General features: G+C 45.3%; 1 protein-coding gene across 1 annotated transcript in view; it reads left to right on the top strand.

The window, feature by feature from the left end:
* The window catches only part of LOC149279316 (chitobiosyldiphosphodolichol beta-mannosyltransferase-like), an 80299-nt gene that overhangs the window by 11872 nt on the left and 40441 nt on the right, over nucleotides 1–27986 (top strand). Inside the window, exons 3-9 of the mRNA XM_089501317.1 lie at nucleotides 4973–5076; nucleotides 13865–14013; nucleotides 14210–14299; nucleotides 15510–15620; nucleotides 24519–24640; nucleotides 27551–27589; nucleotides 27717–27776. Coding sequence (XP_089357443.1) covers nucleotides 4973–5076; nucleotides 13865–14013; nucleotides 14210–14299; nucleotides 15510–15620; nucleotides 24519–24640; nucleotides 27551–27589; nucleotides 27717–27776 — 675 coding nt within the window. The remainder of the gene's footprint in view (nucleotides 1–4972; nucleotides 5077–13864; nucleotides 14014–14209; nucleotides 14300–15509; nucleotides 15621–24518; nucleotides 24641–27550; nucleotides 27590–27716; nucleotides 27777–27986) is intronic.

Consider the following 27986-nt stretch of genomic DNA (forward strand, 5'->3'; position numbering starts at 1 on the left):
TTTTTTCTTTCCTGTAGAGGAGGCGAACAAGCTGGTTACTGCGCTGAGGGCTGCTCTGGACTTGGAAGAGGAACAGCTGAAGAGATCTTTTGAAGCATTTCGGGTTTTTTTTTTTTACATCCGTATGGCTGTTAGGGCCTCTGCCTTATCGGTGGTCTCTAGAAGAGCTCTATGCCTCAAGTCCTGGTCAGCAGACTCAGCTTCCAAGCACTGTTTGTGTGGGATCCCCTTCTGTGGGAGAGATTTGTTGGGAAAGGAACTAGAAGTTCTGTTGGAAAAAGCTATTAGTGACAAGTATTTTTCGCCGAAACGTAAACCTCTGCCTCGTTTTCGTCCCAACCCATTTAAGTCATCTAGAGGTCAAGATTCTAGACCCCAGTCCTGTTTTCCAGGTTTCGTCCTTTACATGGTAGAGGCAGATCTTCCTCCTCTAACCAGGAGGATGGGGCTTCCAAGAAAGCATGACGCCAGAAGCATTGCTCTAATATCTTCGGACACTTGGACCTTGGGAATAATTTCCAGCAGTTACGGTCTGGAGCTTGTCGGCACTCCCCCAGAGCGGTTTATGATATCTATGCCCCTTGTGGATCATATTCAGGATTTTGGGAGGTAACAAGTGTTGATCCCTGTGCCTTCGGCTCAAAGAGGGAAGAGGTGTTTACTCCCAATCGGAAATCGTCAGGAGATTTCAGACTGATCATAGATCTCAGGTTCCTAAACAGTTTTGTGCCTTACGGAAAGTTTAGGAAGGAGTCAATCAGATCCGGAGAGCTTCTTTCCAGTGGAGATTTTCTGGCTACTCTCGATCTTCAAGATGCCTATCTTCATGTTCCCATCAGGCAGGAGTCACAGAAGTTCCTTTGGGTGGCTATCCCTTCCACAAAAGGGATTCTTCACTTCCAGTTCCAAGCCCTTCTTTGTGGTCTCGCTTCGGCACCATGAATTTTCACCAATCTGCTGTCAGGAATTGTTGCTTTCCTGAGAAAGGGAGGAATCAAAGTGGTCCCTTATTTAGACGACTGACTTCTGGAAGCAAGCTCTCCAGATCATCTTACTCAGCAGATTCACAGGACTGTTTGCCTACTTCAGGATTTGGGATGGATTATCTCTTTTTGAAAATCCTATCTGCTTCCCAATACTTAATCCAGGCTGGTCTCTCTGAAGAGGTGGCTGAAACCCTGATAAGAAGCCAGAAGTCCTCCAGTATGATAGGATCCGGAAGTCCTTCTCCTCCTTGTGTTCTAGAAGACAGCTTCAGTGGGATAATGTCTCTATCGGCAATATCCTAGATTTCCTCCATGCAGGTTTTCGTACAGGTCTGTCTCCAGCCACCATGAAGGATCATGTGGCAGCTCTTAACTCTCTATCGAATGAACAGTTAGCTGTGCATCTCTGGGTCTCTCGTTTCATGAAAGCCATCTCTAGACTTCATCCGTTAAAGAGGCCTCTAGTGCCCTCCTGGGACCTGAATTTGGTTCTATCTAGCCTGGCTTCTCCTCCTTTCGAGCCCCTCGAAGACACCCCGATCAAGTTTCTCACCTGGAAGACGGTCCTATTAATAGCTTTAACATTAGCTAGAAGAATGGCCGAGAACCAGTCTCTCTCCACTTTGAACCCTTACATTTTTTTTTTGAGGATAGGGTTGTTTTGCTGTGACTAAAGTCAAGATATTGTCCTACTGGTCTTTTGTCCTGACCCTAGTAATGACAAAGAATACTGGCTCCATTGCCCGGATGTAAGCAGATGCTACAGAAGACTGCACTATAGAGAAGATCTTCCAATCTGTTTGTGTCCGAAGCTAGAAAAGGTCTTGGCATTACGAGGTCCTCTATAGCTAGATGGTTGATCTCCATTATTTATGAAGCCTACAAAGCTGCTGGTAAAGAACCTCCCTCTGGCCTCAAGGCTCATTACACTCGGGCAGTTGTGACATCTTGAGCTGAGCAAATTTGCAAAGCTGCTGTTTGAAAAAGTGTTCATACCTTCGTTAAACATTATCGGCTGCAGCCTGCCGGTCTGGATGATGCCAAGTTAGGTAGAAGAGTCTTGGAGTCTGTTGTTTCATTCCCTCCCTAGTGCCTTTTTATATCTCCTATGCTACCTATACAGTTTGTTGCCCTCCCTAATAAAGAATTCTGGGGGTTTTATTCTTTCCTGCCCTCTTTGGATAGGGGGAGCCATCTCCTATGATACCGGGAAGTGACAAGGAAAATACTTGTGTAAGAAATCCATGTTTCTTTTACATCATGTGGATGGCTGGGTGCGTGTGCGTCGCTTACCTGTAGAACACATGGCACCAGGAAGCGCTATGGGAAGAAGAGAAGCTGGCAGAGGCAGTGTGATTCTTTGGGCAATGTTCTTCTGGGAAACCCTGGGTCCTGCCATTCATGTGGATATTTGACACATAAAACCTACCTAAACATTGATACAGACCATGTACACCCTTTCATGGACACGGTATTCCCTGAAGGAATTGGCTTTTTCAGCAGGATAATGTGCCATGCCTTAAAGCAAAAATGGTTCGGGAGTGGTTTGAGGAACACAACAACAAGTTCAAGGTGTTTCGTGCTTGTATGTCTTCAGCTCCAAGAATTTTCAAAAAGTTGTAGTGATTTGACGGTGCTGCTTTGGTATTTACATCATCTCATACCTAGATGATTGGTTCATATAGGCTCCTAGCTCGCTACTCAGTCTCCATGTGTCACAGGTCATCCCTTCCTTGGAGGCTTACTGTTGGATTGTAAATCTAGAAAAGTCCTCTCTCATTCCATCTCAAATAATCAGATTCTTAGGTATGTGGGTAGACTCCATAAACATAGTTTTCTTCGCCAAAGCAACAAAAGAAGTCTTCACATTCGTTATTCCCATTGCTCTATTTGTAAGGCCTTGAGGCTGTTGAGCCTGATAGTGTCTGCCATTCCAGGGGTCCATTGGGCAAAGGCATACCTGCTGCTTCTACAGAGTTTGATAGCCTCACACCCTGGAGAAGTTTATTCACATAGCAAGACGTTTGAAGGGCAACCTTGCTTGGTGGCTAGTGCTTGCACACCTCTGAACGGGTGTGCCTTTCCGCCAAGATCTTTGGTGCCATGTTACAACAATATGCCAGGCTGAATAGCAAAGGACTGTGGAGCTCAAAAGATCAGACAGTCTTCAAATTTCCTGGAGCTGAAAGCAGTGTGGATTGATTTTCTGCATTTCAGTCTGTAAAGGCCTCCGTGTGCTGATCCATTCAGGCATTACTACAGTTATAGCTTATTTAACATAACAAGGAGGAACTTGATCCAGTTCCCTGCGATCACATTAGAGAGCAGGGGCTCTGTCTTCCAAAGAGGCTGGGAGGGAGGTCAGCAACAGACTTTTTGGAGAGATCACCCAGAAGTAGATCTTATGGCTACAAAGGCAAATTCAAAGCTTTCCCGATTCGGTTCTTTAAGGGCTGAAGATGTGCTTGAGATAGTGGATGCCCTGCCAGTCCTGTGGAACTACAGCCTGGCTTATATCTTCCCTCCCAGTCCTAAGATTTCCCGAGTTCTTCAAAAGATTTGGGAGGAAAAATGAAAAAAAAGATTTTCACCTGATCTCATTAAAGTTTTTATGCAGTCTCGTAAATCGACTACTTCCATCATTTATGATAGGATTTGGAGGGCGTTTTCCAGATGGTGCTCATCTTTTCAGTATTTCCAATCTGTAAGCTTTGATTCCTCAAAGTCTACAGTTTTTACTAACAGGTTTTCATGGAGATCTTAGACCATTAATTCCTGATTTCTACTATCCATTCAATTGCAGACTATCAGTTCAACTGGCTCAAGAACCATTGGTTAGGAGATTTGTTAAAACTGTTGGAAATCTTTCTCCAAATGTCCGATCTCCTCTTCCTCTTTGAGACCTCAGCCTGGTTCTGGATAAATCATGTGGACCTCCTTTGAACCCCTCAAGGATTGCTCTTAGCAATGGCTGTTTTTGTTTTAGTTGCTATAATGCAAACCAAAAGAGAACTGGAGGTTTTGTGATTGAAACCACCTTATATTAGTTTTAACAACCATACCAGACTTTCGTCCACAGTCACTTCCTCCCCAAATAACCTTCAGGTACTTTCAGGTGCATTCCTTCTGTCCAGATCCTGTTTCTCCTTTAGGAAAGAAATTTAATTCCTTAGATGTTAATGTTGTCACTCTGTTTATTTGGATAGGCCTTTTCAATTTCAAAATCTGATAATCCTTTTATCCTGTGTGAACCTCTAAGTCCTCCATCCCTCTGTGGCAAATTCCCGGGAGTAAACTGCAGCTGCCTCTTACTATGTACCTAAGGTATGCTGCTACTTGCAGGAAGGGGAAAGATACCAAGCAGCAGCACTTGATGCCCTCCCTTATAAAATTTTGTTGTGCACTCTGTCTGGCTCCTTACTTCTGGGGAGTTTCTGTTGCCGGCGGAATTTATGCCAGTAGGAAGAGACAGAGAGAGTGGGGGGTGGGTGGTCTTTTTTCTTCTTTCAGCTTCCTGTCCTGCTGAAAGGAAGAAACCCTAAGGTATGATGCTGCTTGTTGTCAGGTAAAGGACATTTTACAATAAGATTTTAAAAAAAACAAAAACAAAAAAATTCATATGTATACATAGTTGTTTAACTGATAAAATGAATTGCAAAAGGTGGATGTGACAGCTGCAATAGTGACTTAAGGTAGTTGGATTTTATGCAGACTGAATAAAATGTTACTTGTCTACAGTATTTAAACTCAGAAATAGACTAAACTTGAACCTGCAGACTGTGAAGCCCCAGTAACTACCGTATGACAAGCAATCTTCCAACACACAAATGTTTTGTATTAATCTTCTAGGATGTCTGTCATTAAATCAATTAACCCCCTAAACCAAAATAAAATGTTTTTTCTGAGACATATTTTAGCAAATATATACTGTGAACATGTGTCACTGATTCATGTATGTGTTTTTTTTTTGTTGTTTTTTTTTTCAGCGGGTCCACGAATTCTTCGGTATTGTGTTAAAGTGACAGTGCAGTCTATAATTCTGTTTTATACACTGTTGAAGACCGACACCCCTTCTTATATCCTCCTTCAGGTAGATGACACATTATGACCATACACAGGCATATTACTTGAGAAAGAAATAAAATGGGTTCGCAAAGTGGATCTACTACTTACAAATTAAGTATTGTAGGGTTTTTTATGTGTGGTTTTTAGCCACAATGTTGGGTTCAGTGTTGCTAAATGTAAAATAATGCACTTTGGACATAAAAATCAAAAATAATCATTATGGGGTTAAACAAGCTTAGATACTTAATATTTGTGAGTACAGCAAATGAGAAGAAAATTACAGCTAAATGAGAACACCACAGAAATAGTTAGCGATAATTGTAGATAACAGACTTTGCAACAGTGTGCAATGCTAGTCAGAAGCTGCAAAGGCCAATAAGTATAAAATTAGGATATTGATTCACGTGAGGGGAATATTATCTTGCCTTGTTATATGAATGGTAAGACCTCTCCTTATCCCCCTAAAGGATCAGGGTTTTTTCTTTTATCTACAATGTTTGCTCTACATGACCAGAGCAGTTTTTGTGTGTTTTTTTTTTTTCTTTTCTTTTCAACTGTGATTGCCTGCAAATTCATTTAGTACCCCCTGAGTACAGCATGCATGGATAAGCCATGTTTCTCGGACATTGTTGAGTGAAAACTGGAAGGTACGCATTTCAGTTTTCAATCTAATTTTGACAAATCACTTTACTGGGTTCATGTCTCATTGGAGACACACTAGAGATCCCAAATATCAGCTTAACCCCATAAAACTATATATTTCCTAAAGATTTAGTATACGGCTGCAACTAACGATTATTTTCATAATTAATCTGATAAAAAGAATCAACATGCTAATTTTTCGTTTTTTTAATTTTACTGACATAATAATTAAAGCTAAATTTTAGGTACAAGAACCCAAAACAAATTATTTCTCAAACTAAGTTTTAATACCAAAAAATTGGTAAATTGGTAAATAAAAACTATGACAAAAATGCCTCTTGTTTATATTTTCTTTTATTTGCCAACCTGCACATCTCACCCCCAGCTTGCCACTCTGCCCTAGAAATGCCTTATACCAAGGCTTGATAAATTTGTTTTAAATCTAGGAGCCAGCTAAACAAGTTAGGAGCCAGGACTTTTTTTTTGCCTTACACCCGCACTTTGCCCCAGCACTTTGCCCTGCACCCACACTGCACCCTGCATTTGCCCTGCACCCAGTCTCCCACACTCTGCCCTCCCACTCCCACTTTGCCTCGCACATAGACACTCACTTACCTCAGCTATGGACTCCAACATCCGCATCAAGGATGCTTATCTTCATGTTCCGATCCATCCGTCTCATCAGCAATTTCTGTGCATTGCCGTTCCTCGAGGGTCAAGTATCCAGCATTTCCATTTCAGGCCCTTCAGTTTGGTCTGTCGGCAGCCCCCATAGTCTTCACATAGCTCCTGGCAGTAGTGGCGGCCCATTTCAGACTTCAAGGAATTTCGGTCATCCCTTACCTGGACGACTGGCTTATCCATGCTCGTTCGGCTCCTGTTTTACAGTCTCACCTTACCAGAGTGGTCAACATCTTGCAGGGGCTCGGCTGGATTCTGAATTGGGAAAAGTCCAGCACCATTCCCTCTCAACAGATACTGTTCCTGGGTCTACGTCTGGATTCCTGATCAGAGAAAGCTTTTCCCTGCCATCCCAGGTGACACTATGAGAGACTCCTCCTCCGTACCTGAGATAGGGCAGGACTCAAACAGTTAAAAGGCCCCTCCCCTCCTAGCACCCTCAGTGTTTTTTCCTGCCCTACATCAGGTGGGGAGGACTCGTCTCCCGTTTGTTATTTTTTCACGGCTCTAGGTTGAGCCGGTTCTCCCTAGGGCTAAGCCCCCCCGGATGGGGGATGCCTGCACCATGGCCGGGTGGCTGGTGCCTACACCATAGCCGGGTGGCTGGTGCCGCGCTGCCCCGCGCATACTCACCGTGGCTGAGCGGTGGTCCGTCCGGCTTCCTTCCCTCAGCTCCCGCGGCTTCCTTTGCTGATCTGCCGTCTTCTGTGTTAGACGCCGCGGTTCCGGCGTCTCGGCGTGTTTCAATATGGCGTCCCTGCTTCTTCCGGCGAGGAGTTCTAGGCATGTCCGGTATGCGTTCCTCGTTTTCGGGTCAATTCAAAATTTTGGCGCCAAATTTGCTGCTGTTGCAGTTTGTAGCCTGATATGAAGCTATTTAAGCGGTGTGGTGAGTTGAGAGCTGTTTATATATATATTTTCTACGGTGCTGTTGCATCCTGTTTAATTATGTCTGCTCCAGATAATTCTGAGCCTCCCTCTGTTGAGGAAAGACCTAAAAAGGCTTTATCTAAGACTAAGCATGCGCAGTGTTCTGGTTGTCACAAGCCTCTGCAGGATTCTAAGAAAAAGCTCTGTTCCGCCTGTCTAAAGTCTGTGGCGGATTCTGAAGCCTCTGGTGGGAGAGAATTTTTAGCCTGGCTTAAGGAAGAGATGCAGTCTACCTTTTCTGCCTTTCGTCAGTCAGTTCCTGCTCCTCCCCATCTTCCGGCAGTATGGGAACCATCTTTCCTGGGTTATCAACAGCTTTCTGACTCCGAGTTCGATTACCCTGAGCTGGAGGAGTATTCTTCAGAGGAAGGTGAAATCCAGGAGGAAAGTTCCTTTTTGTTTCCGGTGGAAGAGATTGATACTCTCGTCTCTGCTGTAAAGTCGGCCATGAACTTGGAGGATACAGCTACACCTAAAAAAGATCACTTTTTTTCCGGCTTCTCCAAGCAGTCACCGTCTTTTCCTGTACACCCTGCTTTATCCGACATCATTAAGCAGGAATGGAACCATCCAGAGAGGATAATTAACCTGTCCAGGCGGGTGAAACGCCTTTTTCCGTTTGAGGAGGACTTTGTCAAATTCTGTGCAAACCCGCTGGTTGACACCGCAGTGATGAAAGTTTCCAGAAAGACTGCCTTGCCGCTGGAGGATGGCTCTCATTTTTCGGATCTTATGGAAAAGAAGGCTGAAGCAGCCGTTAAGAAATCTTTTGAAGCTTCCACCGTTGCTTTTAAACCTGGCATAGCATCTGCCTCGGCGTCTCGAGCTGTTAAAATCTGGCTGTCGCAGATCGAGGGAGAGGTTGCAGCAAAAACGCCTAGAGAAACTATCCTCAAGAACATTGCTGCTCTCAAGTTGGCAGTGGATTTTCTCTGCGATGCTTCAATTAAAAATGTCAGGATGTCAGCCAGGGCCTCTGCACTTTCTGTGGCGGCCAGACGGGCCTTATGGCTTAAAGCCTGGGGGGGCTGACAATGCCTCAAAGAACAGACTGCTTAATATCCCTTTTAAAGGAGGGTCTCTGTTTGGCGAGGAACTGGAGTCCCTGCTTGAGAAAACGACTGGTGATAAACATTGGATGCCACAACGCAGAACTGCTTCCAGGAGGCGGCAGTCCTTTCGTCCATACTTTCCAGGCCAGTCCAGGTCTGGTTTCTCTCGCCCTGCAAGGGAAACATGCCTTCCGGGGCAGATTTCATCGTGAAAGGGGTAGATATGACAGGTTCGCCTTCCCCAAAGCGGCCCAGGACCCCAAAGGTTTTGCATGACTCGGCAGGCATCCCGGTGGGAGGAAGACTTCGGCATTTCATAGACTATTGGTTCTTCGTTACCCAAGATTCCTGGGTGAGATCCATCATATCCCAGGGTTATCGACTACAATTCGTAAGCAAGCCTGCAGACCAGTTTTTGATTTCCCACCTTCCTCAGAACGTGGAACAGCGGGGATTCCTGTTGTCTGCCGTCCAACAGTTTGTAGATACAGAAGTCCTTATTCCCGTGCCCCTGCAGGAACAGAGTCAAGGGGTTTATTCTCGTGTCTTTTTGGTTCCAAAAGCACCAAAGGGGTTTCGTCTCATTATAGACCTACGTTTCCTGAACCGTCACCTTCGTTTCCTAAGGTTCAAGATGGAGACCGTACGATCAGCTCTGGACTCTCTAAATCTTCGAGACTTCATGGTCTCCATAGACCTAAAGGATGCGTATCTTCATGTCCCTATGCACCCCTCCCATCAACGGTTTGTGCGGATAGCTATTCCTTGGGGTTCAAGAATCAGTCATTTTCAATTTCAAGCCCTTCCATTTGGACTGTCTCCAGCCCCCAGAGTGTTTACAAAGCTCCTTGCAGTGGTGGTGGCGGCCCATTTCAGACGTCAGGGTATTTCGGTCATCCCTTACCTGGACGATTGGCTGATTCACACTCATTCAGCTGCTCTCCTTCAGTCTCACCTTTCCCGGGTGGTCCAGACGCTTCAGGATCTCGGCTGGATTCTAAATTGGGAGAAGTCCAATTTAGTTCCTTCTCAACAATTGGTGTTCCTTGGCCTTCGCCATGGATTCCTGCGAAGGAAAAGCTTTTCTTCCTTCAAGCAAGATCAGCTGTATTTATTCCCTAACCTGCAAGGTGCTTGCTGCACGCAAAAGTCCACTAAGGCAATGTATGTCTCTTCTCGGCAAGATGACTTCAGCAAGGTATGCAGTTCCCTGGGCCCTGGCTCACACGAGGGTTCTTCAGAACCATATTCTTCATCTGATGGAAGAGAACCCATTCGCCCTGGACAGACTGGTTCGTCTTCCTCCGCATGTCAAGGCATCCCTCTCCTGGTGGCTTCTACGAGACACTCTGGCCTCAGGAAGACGATGGGCCTGGTCATCCAAAGAGCTCCTTACCACGGACGCAAGCAGAACAGGCTGGGGAGCGACCTATCGGGACGGCTTTGTTCAAGGTCTCTGGTCGCCTGCCACTCAGCTCCTACCCTCAAACTGCCTGGAGCTGCTGGTGGTGGAGAATGCCCTACATCACTGGGAAAAGCAGCTCTTCGGCAAGAACATCCTGCTTCGTTCCGACAATCGGGCGGTAGTCGCCTACATCAACAAGCAGGGGGGTACAAGAAGTCCTCGCCTGCTGCGCCTAGCTCTCAGGATTTCCTTTTGGGCAGAATCTCGTCTAATGACTTTGTCTGCGGTTCACCTTCAGGGGGCTTTGAATTCCCAAGCCGACTTTCTGAGCAGGACTCCCGTTCAAAGCAACGAATGGGCTTTGCATCCGGCAGCCTTCCACATGATTGTCCAACGGTGGGGAATGCCCGAAATAGATCTTATGGCCTCCAGGGACAATGCTCAAGTTCCAGCGTTCTTTTCTCTCAATCCTCGGGACCAGCCTCTGGCAGTGGATGCCTTCGCTCAGACTTGGAGTTTCAGCCTCGCCTATGTTTTCCCTCCATTTCCTCTGATATCCAAGGTTCTGCAGAAGATCAAGTTCGACCGGGCGTCGGTTATTCTGGTTGCCCCAGACTGGCCCAGACGTGTCTGGTACGCGGGCTTAGTCTCACTCAGCCACGCACCGCCCCTACGGCTCCCGGCCTGGGAAGACCTGCTTCACCAGGGTCAGTTCCTTCATCCAAATCCTGCGGTATTTCAGCTGACGGCTTGGAGGTGGAACGGAGAATTCTGAGGTCTCGAGGCTTCTCTGAGTCAGTTACGGAAACACTTCTTCGCAGTCGTAAGAAGGTCACATCCCTCAGATACATTAAAGTGCGGAAGAAGTTTTGTAGCTGGTGTGGATCCAGGAAAATTCTTCCTTCAGACAGTTCTCCGGCTGCCATTCTGGAATTTTTACAGATGGGGTTTGACCATGGACTTCAGCCTTCTACCATCAAGGTCCAGATTGCTGCCATTAGTGCTTTACTTGGCTTCGATTTGATTTCTGTTCCAGTCATCAGGCGTTTCTCCAGGGCTATGGTGCGTATTCGTCCTCGCCCTGTCTCCAAGATGGTGCCCTGGGACCTGAACCTGGTCCTTCGCAGGCTCATGTTGCCACCTTTTGAGCCTCTTCAATCGGTTTCCCTACACCTGTTGTCTCTGAAGACGGCCTTCCTGGTGGCCATTACCTCTGCGAGGCGTATCGGTGAACTCCAGGCCCTTTCAATGAAGGAACCGTTCCTGCGGTTTTTTCCGGATAAGGTCATCCTCGCTTTGCCCCCTGAATTCTCACCCAAAGTCCAGACGGCGTTTCACAGGGACCAAGAAATTGTGTTGCCTACGTTCTTCTCGTCCCCTCAATCGGCGGAAGAGGAAGCGCTCCATACGTTGGACTTAAAAAGATGTCTTTCAATTTATCTGGAACGCACGCAGCCTCTGCGCAAATCATCTAGTTTGTTTGTAGCCTCTTCTGGTCCCAGTAGAGGTCTTAGCATTTCTAAGCGTACGATGGCAAAATGGATTGTGTCAACTATCTGTTTAGCTTACACAGCAGCTGGCGGGGTTCCCCCTCCCGGGATTCGTGCCCACTCTACCCGCGCAGTTTCCACTTCATGGGCTGAACAATGTCTCGTCTCGCCTGAACACATCTGCAAGACAGCTACGTGGGGAACTCTGAGTACTTTTGTTCGACATTATAGACTCGATCAGATGGCACAAGAGGATGCCCTGTTCGGTCGTACGGTTCTTGGGGCTGTGTTTTCCCCCTGAGTTTCTTTCTTTCCCACCCTTCTTCTTTGTTATATCTCTCATAGTGTCACCTGGGATGGCAGGGAAACATTAAGTTCTACTTACCGAGAGCTTCTTTTCCCTGCCAATCCCTGGTGACACGTTTAGTTCCCTCCCTTCCTTTCAATAAATATTTTTTGCAGCGATTCTGTTTTCCTGTGTGGTCTTTGATATTCACTGAGGGTGCTAGGAGGGGAGGGGCCTTTTAACTGTCTGAGTCCTGCCCTATCTCAGGTACGGAGGAGGAGTCTCTCATAGTGTCACCAGGGATTGGCAGGGAAAAGAAGCTCTCGGTAAGTAGAACTTAATGTTTCTTCCGCCGTCCAAGATCAACAGGATTTGTTCGCTGATCCACAGGGTTCTCTCTGTGCACAGACGCTCCACAAGGACGTGCATGTCTCTGCTGGGCAAGATGGTCTCCACAAGGTACGCAGTTCCTTGGGCCCTGGCCCACATGAGGATTCTTCAGAACGTTATCCTTCGTCATCTAGAGGGAAAACTGTTCGCTCTGGACAGGCTCATCTGTCTCCCTCTTCATGTCAGCGCATCCCTCACCTGGTGGCTCCAATGTGATACCCTAGCTGCAGGGAGATGTTGGTCCTTATCAGCCAAGGAGCTTCTCGCCACCGACACAATAATCAGAGGATTTGATTGCATATCAAGACAGATTCGTTTAAGGTCTTTGGTTTCAGCTGTGCGACACCTTCCTTCCAACTGCCTGGAGTTGCTTGGGGTGAATATTCTGCTAGGCTCTGACAACCAGGCAGTAGTAGCATATATCAACAAGCAAGGAGGTACAAGGAGCCTCCGTTTTCTGCGTATATCTCTCAGAATCTCCTTCTGGACAGAGACCCGTTTGATTACCCTGTCCGCAGTCCACCTCAAAGGGACATTGAACACTCAATTCTCAGGATCGTCCTTTGGCTGTAGATGCCGTCGCCCAGACTTGGAATTTCTGTCTCGCCTACGTTTTTCCTCCATTTTCTCTGATCTCCAAGGTTCTGCAGAAGATCAAGAACGGTCACACATCTGTTATCCTAATAGCTCCAAACTGGCCGAGGCGCATTTGGTATTTGGACTTGATCACCCTCAGTTACAGGAGCCCCCTAAGGCTCCCTGCTTGGAGAGGCCTTCATCAGGGCCAGTTTCTACACCCAAATCCGGAGATCTGACGGCCAGATGGTTGAACGTGAGATCCTGGGGCTCTTCTTCGCAATAAGAAGAAGGTTACCTCCCTCAGGTATATTAAGATCTGGAAGACGATTTGCAGTTGGTGTGGTTCCAGAGGAACTCTTCCTATCTCATGTTCCCCAGGATCGATTCTGGAGTTTTTACAAGAGGGATTTGACTGTGGTCCTCAACCATCTACTATCAAACGTCCAGATTTCTGCCATGAGTGCCTTACTGGGATTTGATCTCGCCTCACTTCCAATAGTCAGACGTTTTTCCAAAGCCATCGTCCGTATGCCCTGTCAACAAGATGGTTCCCTGGGACCTTACTCTAGTCCTTCGTAGACTCATGTCTGTAGAGTCTATTTTTCTACACTTTCTCTACGCTTGTTGTGTCTGAAGACCGCCTTCTTGGTGGCCATTACTTTCGCTAGACATGTTGGTGAACTTCAGGCTCTGTCTATGAAAGAACCGTTCCTGCATTTCTTCCCAGATAAGGTTGTGCTCTCTCTGCCTCTGGAATTTACGCCCAAGGTACAGAACCAGGAAATCTTGTTGCCCATCAGTGACCTAAAGAATCATTAATCTTATATCATGTAATAATCAGATTACTTGCAAGTGACAAGTTTTGGCCACTGACATTGATAGTACAACTGGTTGGTGACATAATAAGTGTCACTAATCGGTGAGCACGTAGTAATTAGTTTAGTATTTAAAATAAATTGTTTAGTAATAGTGTAGATTAAAGTAATAAGTGTGTTTTTGTTCACTTTATGACCTGGATGATTCTCTCACTTGTCACTGATAAGAGTGGTCTTCGAGTGGCTTTCATAATCTGATCACTCATATTAGTCACAAGTGATCTGATCATTACTGTCCCACTCCTTATCCTCTCTGTAGCACATTGAACTGGCAGTACCTGACATGTAAGCCCTTGTAAAACACCCTCAATTTATGCAGCTTTGGTGCAATTGTGGCCTTGAAGGTAGTCAATCCTGTTGTCAGGGGGAGGATGTAAAGCATGTCTGGCTGACTGTTTTCTAAGAAATTTCCTACTTCAAAAAGGTACATTTGCAGATTATATTTTAACCCATTTCCCTTTTTTTTTTTTTTTATTAAAGTAGAATCCTCCAGGATTACCTAGTATTGCAGTCACATGGATGTTTTGTCTTCTCAGAAGAACCAAACTAATAATTGATTGGCATAACTATGGATATTCAATATTGAGTCTGACAAATGGACCTAAACACCCAGTTGTGCATATTGCAAGATGGTATGTTGTGTGACGTGGCAGTGATAAACTATGAAATGTTTACTGTGTGCTGAAAATATTGTTTGTAAAATCCTTAATCATGTTTACCTGAAAATAGCATCTCAGTAACAGTATTATTAGCATATTCATTTTCATTTTATTATGTGGATAACATTACCCTGAAATACAAAAAAACATTTTATTTCGTCTACTGTAGGTATGAGCACATTTTTGGAAGAGTGTCTCACTATAACTTATGTGTAACAAATGCAATGAAAGATGATTTGCTGGTCAACTGGAATATCAGGTAAGATGAAAACAAACAAACTTTTCTTTTCTAGATTGTTAAGCTACAGGCCAAACCTTAAGAACTACAAAAGTTCTTAAACTTTTTTCATAACGTCGTTAAGGTGCAATGTTTTATTAAACACTCTTACACAACGTTCTACAATTCCTTGTCATGGCCCCGGGTTCCCGTCACAGGCGAGCGGGCAGGAGGACGGGTCTGGGGGTCCCGCTACGGGTGAGCAAGGCTACCCGTCAGAGCAGGAATCCCCAAAAGAAGAAACTTTATCAGTTCTCTTGTCACTGGAGGCTCCGGCAGCAGGAACGCAGGGTCGCAGCTAGAGCCGTGGTTTTGATGAACGGTTGGGGGTGCAGCCATGGCGTAGGAGGCAGGGTCCAGAACGAGGGCCGGATTTAAAAATCCGGAAATGCTTCTCTCTGGGACCCTGTTGTGGTCCATTACTGTGTATCATTGCCTGTGTTCCTGATTTGGGGTATTTTGACCCCCTGCCTGACTACTCTTTGCTTAGTGATTCTGCACCTTTGCCTGTATCTTTCATATACCATTTCTGCTCGTCTGACTACCCACTTTGTGTTTTGACCTCTGGCTTGTACGACTACCCGCTCTGTGTACTGGCCCTGCTATCCTGACCATCCTGCTTGAGTTAACCCCTACCGTGCTATACTGCCTGTGTGTATCCTCCCTGAAGCTGACCCTACACCTTGCTACATAGACTTAATACCTTTATTACCTGCCAGCACTAAGGCCTCCTTGCTGTTGGGATCATCTAAGTCCTGGATTATTGCTACTAAGGGCTTCTCTCTTGGTAGCGGTATTCTGGGCAGAAGAACTTCCGCGGTGGCAAATCCACAAGATGCAACCTAATGTACTGTTATTAGAAACCTTGTGAAACCGAACTAATGCAACCAAATATTTTAATTACATTTCTTGCGGTTGTTTTATTCATGAAAAAAGATAAATTGATACGTGTTGTTGGAATTGTGAGTTTTAATTAGATTACATTGACAGGTATATTTTACAGTATTGCTACAGTTAATATACACTAATACTGTATTAGTAAACAGGGTCTTGCTCATGTTTGCATTAGTAAATAGATTGGAAAAAGATGCCAGCCGATTTTAAATATTTCTACTTGCCAATATTCCCTTTTTTGTCATAACCACTTCAACCTGCATTATCCACAATATTCTTTACGTTTTAATTGCTACAGAGCTACAACACTATATGACAAGCCTGCTTCTACATTTCAAGAGAGTCCTTTGGAACTTCAGCACAAGTTATTCATGAAACTTTCCACAGTTTACTCTCACTTTAAGGCTCCGTGAGTAATACAGCATCGCTTTTTTTTATTTTAGACCACATTGCTCAGTAATTTTTCAAAACCTTTGGTCTGTTAGTAGTTGTTTAACAGTATAATGGTAAAATATTAACATAACTGTTTTGTACAAAGTATAGATTTACCCCCCCCACACACTCCATTACTTGCAGCCTCGATTCTCTTCATTGCTTCAAGCTATCGATGAGCGAGCCTTAGAACCAGCTCACAATGGACATGAGACCGTTCGGTTGTCTACACCGGTTCTACACCAGGAGACCCTTCAATTCCAAGTAATCTCTGCATTACCCTGTTGTCCTCGGGTATCCTTGGCTGCGTAAGCACAATCCCCGCTTTGTCCTCAGATTCTTTCGTGGTTCCCTCAGTGTACCAAGACCTGTCTCCTGAAGCCAGTCAAATTTCTGTACTTCCCTGATTTCCTGCTAATTACTATAGAAAGTTCATTCAGAAATTTGCTTTGATTGTGAAACCCTAACGGACATAACCCATAACAATGGCAATGCCAGCTCATGGTCCCTGGTTGCAGTACAGGCATTTGAGTTTCTAAAGATGATGACCTATGTTGCAGCATGTCATATCTGTGCACAAAACCCCCAGCCACCTTCCAGTGGGTTTGCTACAGCCCATACCTAATGATGAGCACCCCTGGAGGCATCTGTCTATGTATTTTATCCTCAGCTGATACTAAAGAACTGCCTTTCATCCCTCCATTTCCAGAGTTACCTGCTAATCAGCATCTCTCTGCCCTTATTATTACTTTACAAGCCAGGAAATGACCATGTGCCTCACTGAGACCTAGCTGCAAATTCATTGAACTGTGCAGCAGCTAGGAACTGCGGCGATGTCCGCCGACAATTGTTGTCCCACCACGTCGCTCTTTTGGGGTTACACTATGCTCGTGGTGGGCAACACTCTGAGATGTCTACGGAAGGGGAGCTCATTTGGGAACCGTGGTTTTATTGCTCATTGTGACGGGAGCGACCTGTACCCCGACTGGGTACACCCGCCAGACAATCCTTCCTTCTCCCCATGTCCACCGGGAACACAAAACTTCAACCATCGGGCAGGACTAGCCTCGAGAGCACTGTATTATACAGAAGCATAGCAATGCAGTGCTTTACCGCACTGACAAGGGCAGCACCGAGGCTTACCCCAATAACAAGACAGGACTCGTATTCAGGTAAAACACCATATGTAAAATGCAATATGCAGATCATATGCAAAATAGTTATAACAGAAAACCACACACACAATCAGAATCAATAATACTGGTCAGGCAGGAGGAAGGGGGAAACTGGAATCTAGAGAGCTCTGGCTCTCTCACTGTTGCCACCCTGTACCCCTTATCAGGTACAGGGTGACTTAAACATAAATCCAAGCAAAGGGGCCAGATATTGCACTGCAATTATGTAATGCAATCCAGGAGTCCAACATCTATAATGGGCAGGGGCGGGCTGGGCAGGGGGCAATTGCCCCCCGGGCCGCCCTGAATCTACATTAAACGGCCGCACGGCCGCCCATTTAAGTGGCTGATTCGGCCGTCTTTAATACCAGCAGCATCTGCGGTGGGCCGGCTGAAGTGGCCGCCACACACAGATGCCATTGCAGGCGATGTGGCTGTGACTCTTGAAGCGGTAAGACACGCTGGCCGCTTTAAAATCCGTGTGACTCCTCCGCTTTGAGCGGCACGTCACATTGTCAATATGATGGGCCGCTCAAGGGGGCGGAGTCACACGGAACAGTTCCTCGTGACAGCTTGAAGAGCACGTTGGAGGACAGCAGCAGTGAAGGATGGCAGAAAAAAAGTAAGTATTAAAAAAATAATAGGCGGAAGGGGAGCCATATTCAAAGGGGAGGCTGCATTGGGACAACAATCAAATGCAAAATGGGGGGGATAGGAGGTAAAAGTACACAACAGGGTGGTTGGGGCACCACATAAATCAATACACAAAGGTGGGGGGGCTGGGTTCAATATACATGGGTCATTAATGCAAAGGGGGGCATCAATACACAAGGGAGGGGGCTGGCTGAGGACATCACATAAATCAATACACAAAGGTGGGGGGGATGGGTTCAATATACATGGGTCATTAACAATGCAAAGGGGGGCATCAATACACAAGGGAGGGGGCTGGCTGAGGACATCACATAAATCAATACACAAGGTTGTTGGGGCATAATGTACAAAGAGGGCTGGCTGGCTGGCGGCACAAATCCACATGGGGCAATACACAAGGGTGTGGGGGGAAATACATTAAAACCAAAGGGGGGCTGGTTGGGGCATCAATACACAAGGGAGGAAAATAAACAAACAGCAAACCAGTGTGGAAAGCATTTTGGATGTGGGTGTCAGTGTTGTAGAGCCTGTCCAGGTGTGTGTGTTTGGGTTTAGGTGTGGCAGAGCCTGTCCTGGTTTGTGTGTGTGTTTGTGTATCGGTGTGGCAGAGCTCTTCCTGGTGTGTGTTTGGCTGTCTGTGTGGCAGAGCCTGTCCTGGTGTGTGTTTGGGTGTTGATGTGGCAGAGCCTGTCATGGTTTGTGTGTGTGTTTTGTCTGTGTGGCAGGGCCTGTCCTGGTGTGTGTGTTTGGGTGTCGGTGTGGCAGAGCTTGTCCTGGTGTGTGTGTTTGGGTGTCAGTGTGGCAGAGCCTGTCCTGGTATCTGTGTGGCAGAGCCTGTCCTGGTGTGTCTGTTTGGGTGTCGGTGTGGCAGAGCCTGTCCTGGTGTGTGTGTTTGAGTGTCAGTGTTGCAGAGCTTGTACTGGTGTCAGGGCGGGCTGTTTGGGGACAAAATTGGCTCACGCTGGGCTGTTTGGGGACAACGTTGGCTCACTCTGGACTATAATTTGTTAATGTTATCTTGGTGCTGGTCGTGTTCTATATGGGCAGTGTGGACACCAGGGCTGGCTTTGGGGGTGTGCATCCTGTGATCTATGCCTGCAATTTAGGGGGTTTTATGTATACCTTTTAATGCTTAGTTGTTATGTGATTTCCAGTTGATCTGTACCTGCAAAGCTGGGTTTATGTCTTATTCTGTTGATCTGTATCTGCTATGCTATGTGCCATACATTATTTATGTATACCTGCAAATACAGGGTTTGTATTTCTTATTCAGTTGATCTATACATGCACATGCTGTTTGCATGTGTTTATTTGATCTATACCTGAACTACAGAGAGTAAGTAAAACAGAGGTGTGGCTTAGTGCATCAGGGACAAAGGGACTCTGGGGATGATTACAGGCAGGGGCCCAAGGAAATGCCTAGGGTCCAATTTTTCCATATTTAAATTTTATTTTGTTAAGATTAGCTGTTTTTTAATGTATTAAACATAATTTTTTTACTCATCACATTACATCAATATGCGTTAGAAAATTAGGAAAAGATGAGCATGGATGGTGTGCTGATTCGGTGGCGCAACGGGCCACTTTACTAGACTTGCCCCCCAGACCTTAGGCTGCCAGCCTTCCCCTGATAATGGGATATACAGCCTCCAGGCACCGCCCAAGTCACGGAGGCTTCCGTGACGCTCTTCTTTAGAACCGGGGTTTACCCAGCCGCGGCTATGGAACTCTGGCCCGGCTACTGTGCAGACTATTCCTGGCGACGTGTCTGATGCATTTGCTCAGGGTCCCGACGTTGGATCGAGCTGCTTTTTTGGAACATAACATCCTTGGAACCTGAGCTCTCCATTGATACCCCTGGATGGATGCGACTTCTTTGGAATCACCCCAAAATAGTGACTTTTTGTCATGTTGGCATTACTGGCCATGGAACTGTATGGAGGCGCCGGGCTATCTGGATGGGATTATACTCCTGATTTAATTATGTTTGTGTGTATAAATAGCTGTCATGCTTCATCTCGCTAGCGCTAGACTCATCCAGAGCTGAAAGGGTTCCCCACTGGCGGCTCAGCAGAAGGAAGCACAGTTTGCCTGGAGTACCCAGTCGGAGTACAGGGCATCCCGTCACTATGTCACTGCCAAGCACCTGGGTATGGGTTGAGCTTCGTGACTTGAGTACAGTGATACCACCCATGAATAGGGTTGTCGGTTTGCGTGGGAGCTAAAAGGCCACATTTAGGAGGTGCACATTTTTCAGTTTGGAATTTGGACGTCTGTTCATCCTGAGGCTGCTTTCCTATTTGGGGCATACTGGAAAAGGATGGCTCTCCTTATGATAAGGTGACTTCACTTGAGCATTATTTTGAAAAGTTATTAAAATAATAATTTTTCTGACTATTTTTACTTTTTTTTTTCTCATATATTTTTATATTGTACTAATCACAGTGATTAGAAAGCTGGCATCTATTGACCTGCATGGTTGATTGCAGTACCTAGACTGATCGTCTCGGAACTCTTTTCCTTTTACTGGGCACCACTATCTTTTGTATGGGAGCATACCTCTTACTATGATGCTTGTGATCGCTCTCATGAGAGATCACACAGGGCCCCTGATTGTTTTATTGTGTGTTGCCTAATGCCTCACTTTTAGCTGATGCCAGATTCTTCGTAATCGTGAGTGGATGACTGGCAGATAAATATGGCCTATAACATGATTATTTTGTGTATCCTACGGGAATTTTGACACAAAAGTGGTGGAATTTCTGGCATTGAGAATAACTTTGGAAAGTTTGCTGTGGGGGATATCAAACGCCTTGAAGATTGGATAGTAAGGTTATCTCATGTTTACAGCTGGTAAATTATACCACCAACACTTAAGGAAATTGTTATTCCATGGAATCTCTGAAGTGGTTAAATAAACGTAACCCTTATGGTGTGCCTCACTGTAACTTTGTCTTAATTTGACATTAATGTGCCGCTGGTCATTTTTGTTATTGTGAAATCATCTGAGACCAGGGGCGGACTGACCCATCGGGCACTCGGGAACAACTAATCGATAAAATCGATAATGAAAATCGTCAATGATTTTCATTATCGATTAGTCGAATCGATTTTTATCGATTTATAAAAAGGTTTTTTTTTCAGAGCAAATGCTCTGAAAAACTCCTCTCCTTCTATAATCCGACCTCAAACAGAGATCGGATTATAACACTAGAATCCAGATCGCCCACAACCCTGCAGGGGAACTGGATTCCCCTCGCTGTCAGCCGGTGGGTGTCCGTGCGATGCGCACAGACAACTTCCGCCTTTCCCCTCCGCTTCTACGATGCAGCGCCAGCATCACATGACCTTCATCGTAGGTCCATCGTGGAAGCCCCAGCGGAAGCGAAGCGGAGTAACGGAGGCTGTCTGTGCGCATCGTGCAGACCCCCACCGGCTGACAGAGAATCCAGGTCTCCTGCAGAGGATCATCCTCTTTGTCAGCTGGTGGGTGTCTGCGCGATGCGCACAGACAGCCTCCGTTACTCCCCTTCACTTCTGCTGGGGCTTCTATGAAGCAGCTGAGGTTCACAAGACACCATGGAGTTGGGGAGAGAGGCAGAGTGGTGTATGGGAGGAGGCAGAGTGGTGTATGGGAGGGGGAGGAGGCAGAGTGGTGTATGGGAGGGGGAGGAGGCAGAGTAGTGTATGGGAGTCGGAGGAGGCAGAGTGGTGTATGGGAGAGTTATAGTGGTGTATGGGGTGGTATAATGAATTTCAGGGTAGCAGAGTGGATGGGGGTGTAATGAATTTCAGGGAGGCAAAGTGGCATATCTGGGGGAGTTAGAGTGGTTATAGGGAGAGGTAGAGTGGTGTATGGGGGGTATAATGAATTTCAGAGTGGCATATCTGGGTGAGGCAGAGTGGTGAATCAGGGAGTATAATGAATTTCAGAGTGGCATATCTGGGGAGGCAGAGTGGTGAATCAGGGAGTATAATGAATTTCAGAGTGGCATATCTGGGAGAGGCAGAGTGGTGAATCAGGGTGGTGTAGGGCATTTATGGGGGGCGGAGTGGCATATCAGGGTGCACAGTAGCATATAGGGAGGTATAAGGCAGAAATGGGGGGCGAGTGGCATATTGGAAGGTATAAGGCATATAGGAAGTTATAAGGCATATCAGGGGGCACAGTGGCATATATAAGGCATATCGATATTGGCCATATCTGGGGGTATAAGGTATATCAGGTGGCTCAGTTGCATATCACTGGCATATAAGGTGTATAAGGCATATTGGGGGCACAGTAGAATCTCTGGCATATAGGAGGTATAAGGCATATCTGGGGGCAGAGTGGCAAGCTGGGGGTCAGATGGCAAATAAAAGAAAATATACACAAGGCTTTTTTCTCATAGTTTTTATTAAATATGAAAAATAGTTAACTTATGAATTAATATTTACTAATAACTTTGTGTTAAAACTAGGGATGCAACTAACGATTATTTTCATAATCGATTAGTTGGCCGATTATTTTTTCGATTAATCGGATAAAAAAATGAATGTACATTTTTCATTTATTTAAAATAATTTAATAAACAAATTATGTTAAATACAAACGCAGAATAAAAAAAAAAAACTGATAAAATGCATTTCTTGTCTTTATTTCCCAACCAGCCCCCCCAATTTATGCACATTTGAGCACAGGCTTGCCACGCTGCCTCCCACATATACCACTCCACACTGCCTCCCACATATGCCACTCCACGCTGCCTCCCACATATACCACTCCACGCTGCCTCCCACATATGCCACTCCACACTGCCTCCCACATATACCACTCCACACTGCCTCCCACATATACCACTCCACACTGCCTCCCACATATGCCACTCCACCCTGCCTCCCACATATGCCACGCTGCCTCCCACATGCACATTTGAGCCCAGGCTTGCCACGCTGCCTCCCAGACATGCCACTCCACGCTGCCTCCCACATGTGCCACTCCACGCTGCCTCCCACATGTGCCACTCCACGCTGCCTCCCACATGTGCCACTCCACGCTGCCTCCCACATGTGCCACTCCACGCTGCCTCCCACATGTGCCACTCCACGCTGCCTCCCACATGTGCCACTCCACGCTGCCTCCCACATGTGCCACTCCACGCTGCCTCCCACATGTGCCACTCCACGCTGCCTCCCACATATTCCACTCCATGCTGCCTCCCACATATGCCACGCTGCCTCCCACATATGCCACTCCACGCTGCCTCCCACATATGCCACTCCACGCTGCCTCTCACATATTCCACTCTACCCCCACATATGCCACTGTGCCTGATACGCCTTATACCCCCTGATACACCACTCCATCCTCCCCAGACATGCCACACTGCCTCCCAGACATGCCACGCTGCCCTCCCCACATATGCCTTATACCCCCAGACATCTCATAGTCCCCTCATAGAGTCACAGCACACTGACACCATACTTTTATAAATAAGTACTGGGTTAATCTTCACTGCCCCCAGGATTTAGATTCCCCTTAGTCTGCCCCCCTTTACCTCTAACTGCGCCTTAAGTTAACTTTATTAAATTAACCCTCAGTCCTCATCATTAAATTAACACTAAACACCCCATTAACCATAACTACCCCTAAATTAACTCTAAATACCCCATCAAACACAACTACCCTAAATTAACCCTAAACACCCCATTAACCACAGCATCCCCTAAATTAACCCTAAAGACCCCCATCAACCACAACAGCCCCTAAATTAACCCCAAACACCCCATTAACCATAACTGCCCCTAAATTAACCCTAAACACCCCATTAGCCATAGCTGCCCCTAAACACCCCATTAACCATAGCTGCCCCTAAATTAAACCCCACCTCCCCTAACTTTCAGCAGCCCAAATATTAATTTTATACTTACAGTTAGATGAGTGTCACAGCCATGTGGTTCTGGCCTTCTGGGAGAAGGAAGGGGGCGGGGCCAGTTGTCACAGTGATTACAGGGAGGGACTGGTAAGTAGGAGCTGCTGCTGTGAGTCACTGAAACGGATTATATAATGAGGGGGATTTTTCAGAGCGGTTGCTCTGAAAAAACCCTCATTTTATAATCGATAAAAATCGATTCAACTAATCGATAATGAAATTCGTTGGTGAATAGAGAAAAGCCATTGTGATAAAGAGATGAAAGTGTCAATTTTAAGTTTTTTATTCTGCTGGTTTTTGTTGTTTTTTTTTTTGTTTTTTTTTTGTAAATTCTCCGTTTATTGAGATGTGCATAATAAAAAACTACAGATTGCAGCAAGCTGCAGCAGGGTTAAACATGAGTGATACAGTCATTACAATGCATACAATAAGCCAGATAATAGCATAACATCCTGAGAACAACACAAATATCTCTCATAGCAGGTAAGACATTAAAAAGTGTGAATCTTAGGCATGAGAAAAGTTACAGAGAAAGGTTACAGTGTCATTTCAAGAAGCATGCAATAACATGTTGAATGGAAACCATTCCCAGTAATCAGAGGCTCATGTGGATGTGGGAGCCAGAAAAAATGAACATCCTGCACAGCAAGAACAATCAAGTTGCGATAAAGTTATTATATTCTAGTATAAGAAGAGTACTATTTTGGTAATTGGATTTAGGGACATTTATTTATTGTGATTGGGTATATTTATTGATGTAATTTAGTCTTTTTTTATATATATATTATATTCAAGTTTTTGATGGTGATCGAAACTGATGCTACTCTAATTGAAATTACACGTGTAATAAAATTATTAATTGTTCTGTATAATTGTTTAATCATACACTTCATATGACCTGTGCACGTGTACATAGAAGAACTGATGCTGTTTTGAAGGCAAAGGGTGGATTTAGATTTTTCATCTGTTTACATTTTGTGAAATAATAAAAATTTAACTAATAAAACAACATTTTTTCACACCTGCCTAATTCCATGTCGGTTAGAACTGTATTTGAAAGCATGCCTCTCAAGATGAAATTTAGGAATGTTATAATTGGATACATAGTTATTTTCCTTTCACCCCTTTGTTTAGGTCAGATTCAGCAAGTCTGAAAGTTGAAAAATCTGCGTTTACAGAGTTTAACCTGAAAAGTGGCATTGTTTCTTACCGTAAAGAAAGACCAGCCCTTTTAATTAGCAGCACAAGCTGGACAGGTTAGTTCTTGCTCTTAACATTTTCTTGTTTACAAATTCAACCCCTTCCTACTAGCTGGGCACCCCCACAATTTTTTTTTCCAGGACTAGTAGCGGGTGTGTGTGTGTATATATATATATATCTATATATATATATTATATAATTATATATACACACACGGTTACTATGAATGAAAATTTGGAAAAAAATGTGCACAATTTCACCTGTAAAAAATACACATAGCCAGTGCAAATGAGCAAAAAAACGAATGTATTTAGGGATTTGTCCTGATTTTGGAAAAGCCTCATATGTCTGGTATTTCCGTTTACCGTTTTCTGCTCCAGCCTGAGCAGAAAAGCAGCCGTACTATAACAGTATGTGAAATTACTGAAACAACTTATGATTTGTATTTAGCAATATCCTGAGTACATGCACATTGCAGTTTTCAAACTTAAAATTTTGACAGATTAATTTACTGGGCCCATGTTTTATTTGAGGCATGGTATATACCGTATTGGCTCGGATATAGGCCGCACCCTAAAAGTTAGGTGCTTTTTTAAAGAAAAAAATTTCTTCGTAAAAAACAAAAAAAACAAAACACACTTAGTGGAACAGATATGCTGCCACTCTGCCCTCCCCAGACATGCTGCCACTCTGCCCTCCCCAGACATGCTGCCACTCTGCCCTCCCCAGACATGCTGCCACTCTGCCCTCCCCAGACATGCTGCCACTCTGCCCTCCCCAGACATGCTGCCACTCTGCCCTCCCCAGACATGCTGCCACTCTGCCCCCCCCGAGATATGTTGCCACTCTATCCCCCCCTGAGATATGCACTCTGCCCCTGAGATGTGCCCCCCCCGAGATATGCTGCCACTCTATCCCCCCCTGAGATATGCTGCCACTCTGCCACCAAGAGGTCCCCCCCTAGACTTACCGGTTCCGGTGCTGGCACTTCCGCCATGGGAAGTGCCGGCAAGGAAGATTGTTAGCGTACATCGTGCAGACGGTCACCGGCTGCGGCGATGCAAGCGTTAACAACCTCTCGCTGCTGGCACGTCTGCACGATGTGCTTTAACAATCCCTTGCCGGGAATTCCCACGGGGGGGGGAGTCCCGGCAAGGGAGAGATTGTTGAAGCACATCGTGCAGATGTGCCGGTAGCGGGGGCTGTTTACCCAGGCCACATGCCCTACTACTGGTGCGGCTGAATCTCCTTCCTTACTCTGATGGATCACTTTATCAAACTGGTCCAACTTTTGGAGAAATTCAGTCTCGTAGCATGCTGCTGGATGTGCATATTCATTGATTCAGTGTTGCTATTGGTGGTGGTCCTGCAGTGCAAAATCAAGTTTGAATCTCTTTATAAACCTTGAGAGGCTGCAGTTGTAAGTTGAAAGTGAGTCCTGAAGATGTTGGGGACTGCCCCCTTTGGGAATGCCCCAGAATGTAGTTTCTGAATTAAAAAAGGCATCTGAATTTCATCCAAAATTAGTGGTCTAATATACACAGATACTTATTAATGTTAGAAGAGACTTTGAATAAATCTCTAATACATCATACTAAAGTGTTGGTTATCAGGGGAAGCTGTTTGTTCTACAGTGTAATTAAAGTACCGTATCGGCCACGCTTTTTCCCCCCTAATTCAAGTCTTCAAAGTGGTGTGCTGCATATAATCGGGGTTTAGCGCAGACGTGCGCAATTTGTATTGCTCAACGCCCGTAGCAAGCAGCAGGGTTAGGATCCAGGTCCCCCACAGCGCTGCGGGGGGCCTGGATCCTCCTTTCTGGCAGCCGGTGAATGCAACCTCCACTGCTGCCCGGCACTTCCACTAGAGCTTCTATGACAGAGCGCCAGCGAGACATGACCTTCCAGTGCTCCATCGTAGAAGCCCCAGCAAAAGTAGAGGGTAGCAGCAGAGGTTGTCTACGTGCATCACGCAGACGTTCACTGGTTGCCAGGGAGGAGGATCCTCCGCAGCGCTGCAGGGGACCTGGATCCTCCTCTCTGGCAGCTGGTGGCAGCCTGCATGATGCGCGTAGACAACCTCTTCTGCTGCGCCCCACTTCCGCCGTGGCTTCTATGATGAAGCGCCGGAAGGTGATGTCACGCCAGTTCTCCGTCATAGAAGCCCCGGCGGAATTGAGGGGCAGCAGCAGAGATTGTCTACGCTCATCGCGCAGACATTCACCAGATGCCCCCATTAGACAGCAAGGAGTCTGGAGCACAGGGGACGAGTCTGGGGATGCATTGGTAAGTCTGTGAGGCAGAGTGTCATATGGAGGGTATAAAGCGTATCCGGTGAGCAGAGTGGCATATCTAGAAGTAAGATGCATTATGAATTAAGGGGGGACCTTAAAATGGCTATTGGTTTTCCAGGACTAACAGCATAATAGATAGCAAAAATGTTAAAATACATGTATTCCTGTTCATTAGATAAAATACTGTTTTACTATTCCACTAATGTGTGGCTTTTTTTTTTTTTAAATAATTTTTTCTTCAAAATATCACCAAACTATAAGGGTGCAGCCTATAGTCAGGCCAATACGACATTGTGTGCATATATATATAATATATACTCACTCACTCACTGGCCATTCCGAGCTTCCGTATTTAAGCAGTTTTGTTGCGCATGAAATTGGTGGTGTTCCGATCTCCAGTAGGTTTTTAGGTCACAAGGCAACCAGCCTGTAGAGTGCCAGAGGATCATGCGTAGATGAGTTATTTAGGTGAGTGAAATAATTACTGTTCTTTAAGCTAAAGCATCAAGTATGTATTACAATGATACTAAATGGTTTATTAAAAATATATTTTAAAGGGTCGTGGGAGATGCCCTTTAAGCGGTAACAAACATTCGTATTATACAATTACAAATTCTGTCCAAAATGCAGAATATGCAGATTTTATGTATGACATTTTTATATAATATTGCAGAAGATGAAGACTTCACAGTTTTGCTAAGAGCTTTGGAAGGTAATTTTTTATTCATACAAATTAAATATTACTTTACTACTGTGCTGTGTCTCTTACTTTGACATATCCTTTGTTTTGACAAAATATAATGTTTAAACACAAATTTATTGTTTGTTCTTCTTGTTAGGTTATGAGAAGTGCCTTAAAAGTGGAATCAAACTTCCATCTCTTGTCTGTGTGATAACAGGTAACTTTTTTTCTGTATGCAATTTATGACATTTTGGAATTTTTATGTCTATTAAGTATCTATCGCGGTACAATTAACTAGACACGGTTATGTGAAATAATTCATATACTACATTGGATTTTTAAGTTAGCTGTGCAATTATGATAACTTATTCACTAAAGGGAAAGTTGTGTTTAAGCTCCTTGACTTCACCACACATTATGAAGAGCC

This window comes from Sceloporus occidentalis, unplaced genomic scaffold (assembly GCF_023333645.1).
Source record: "Sceloporus occidentalis isolate IW3139 unplaced genomic scaffold, rSceOcc1.0.p SCAF_171, whole genome shotgun sequence".
In the NCBI taxonomy this organism is placed as follows: domain Eukaryota; kingdom Metazoa; phylum Chordata; class Lepidosauria; order Squamata; family Phrynosomatidae; genus Sceloporus; species Sceloporus occidentalis.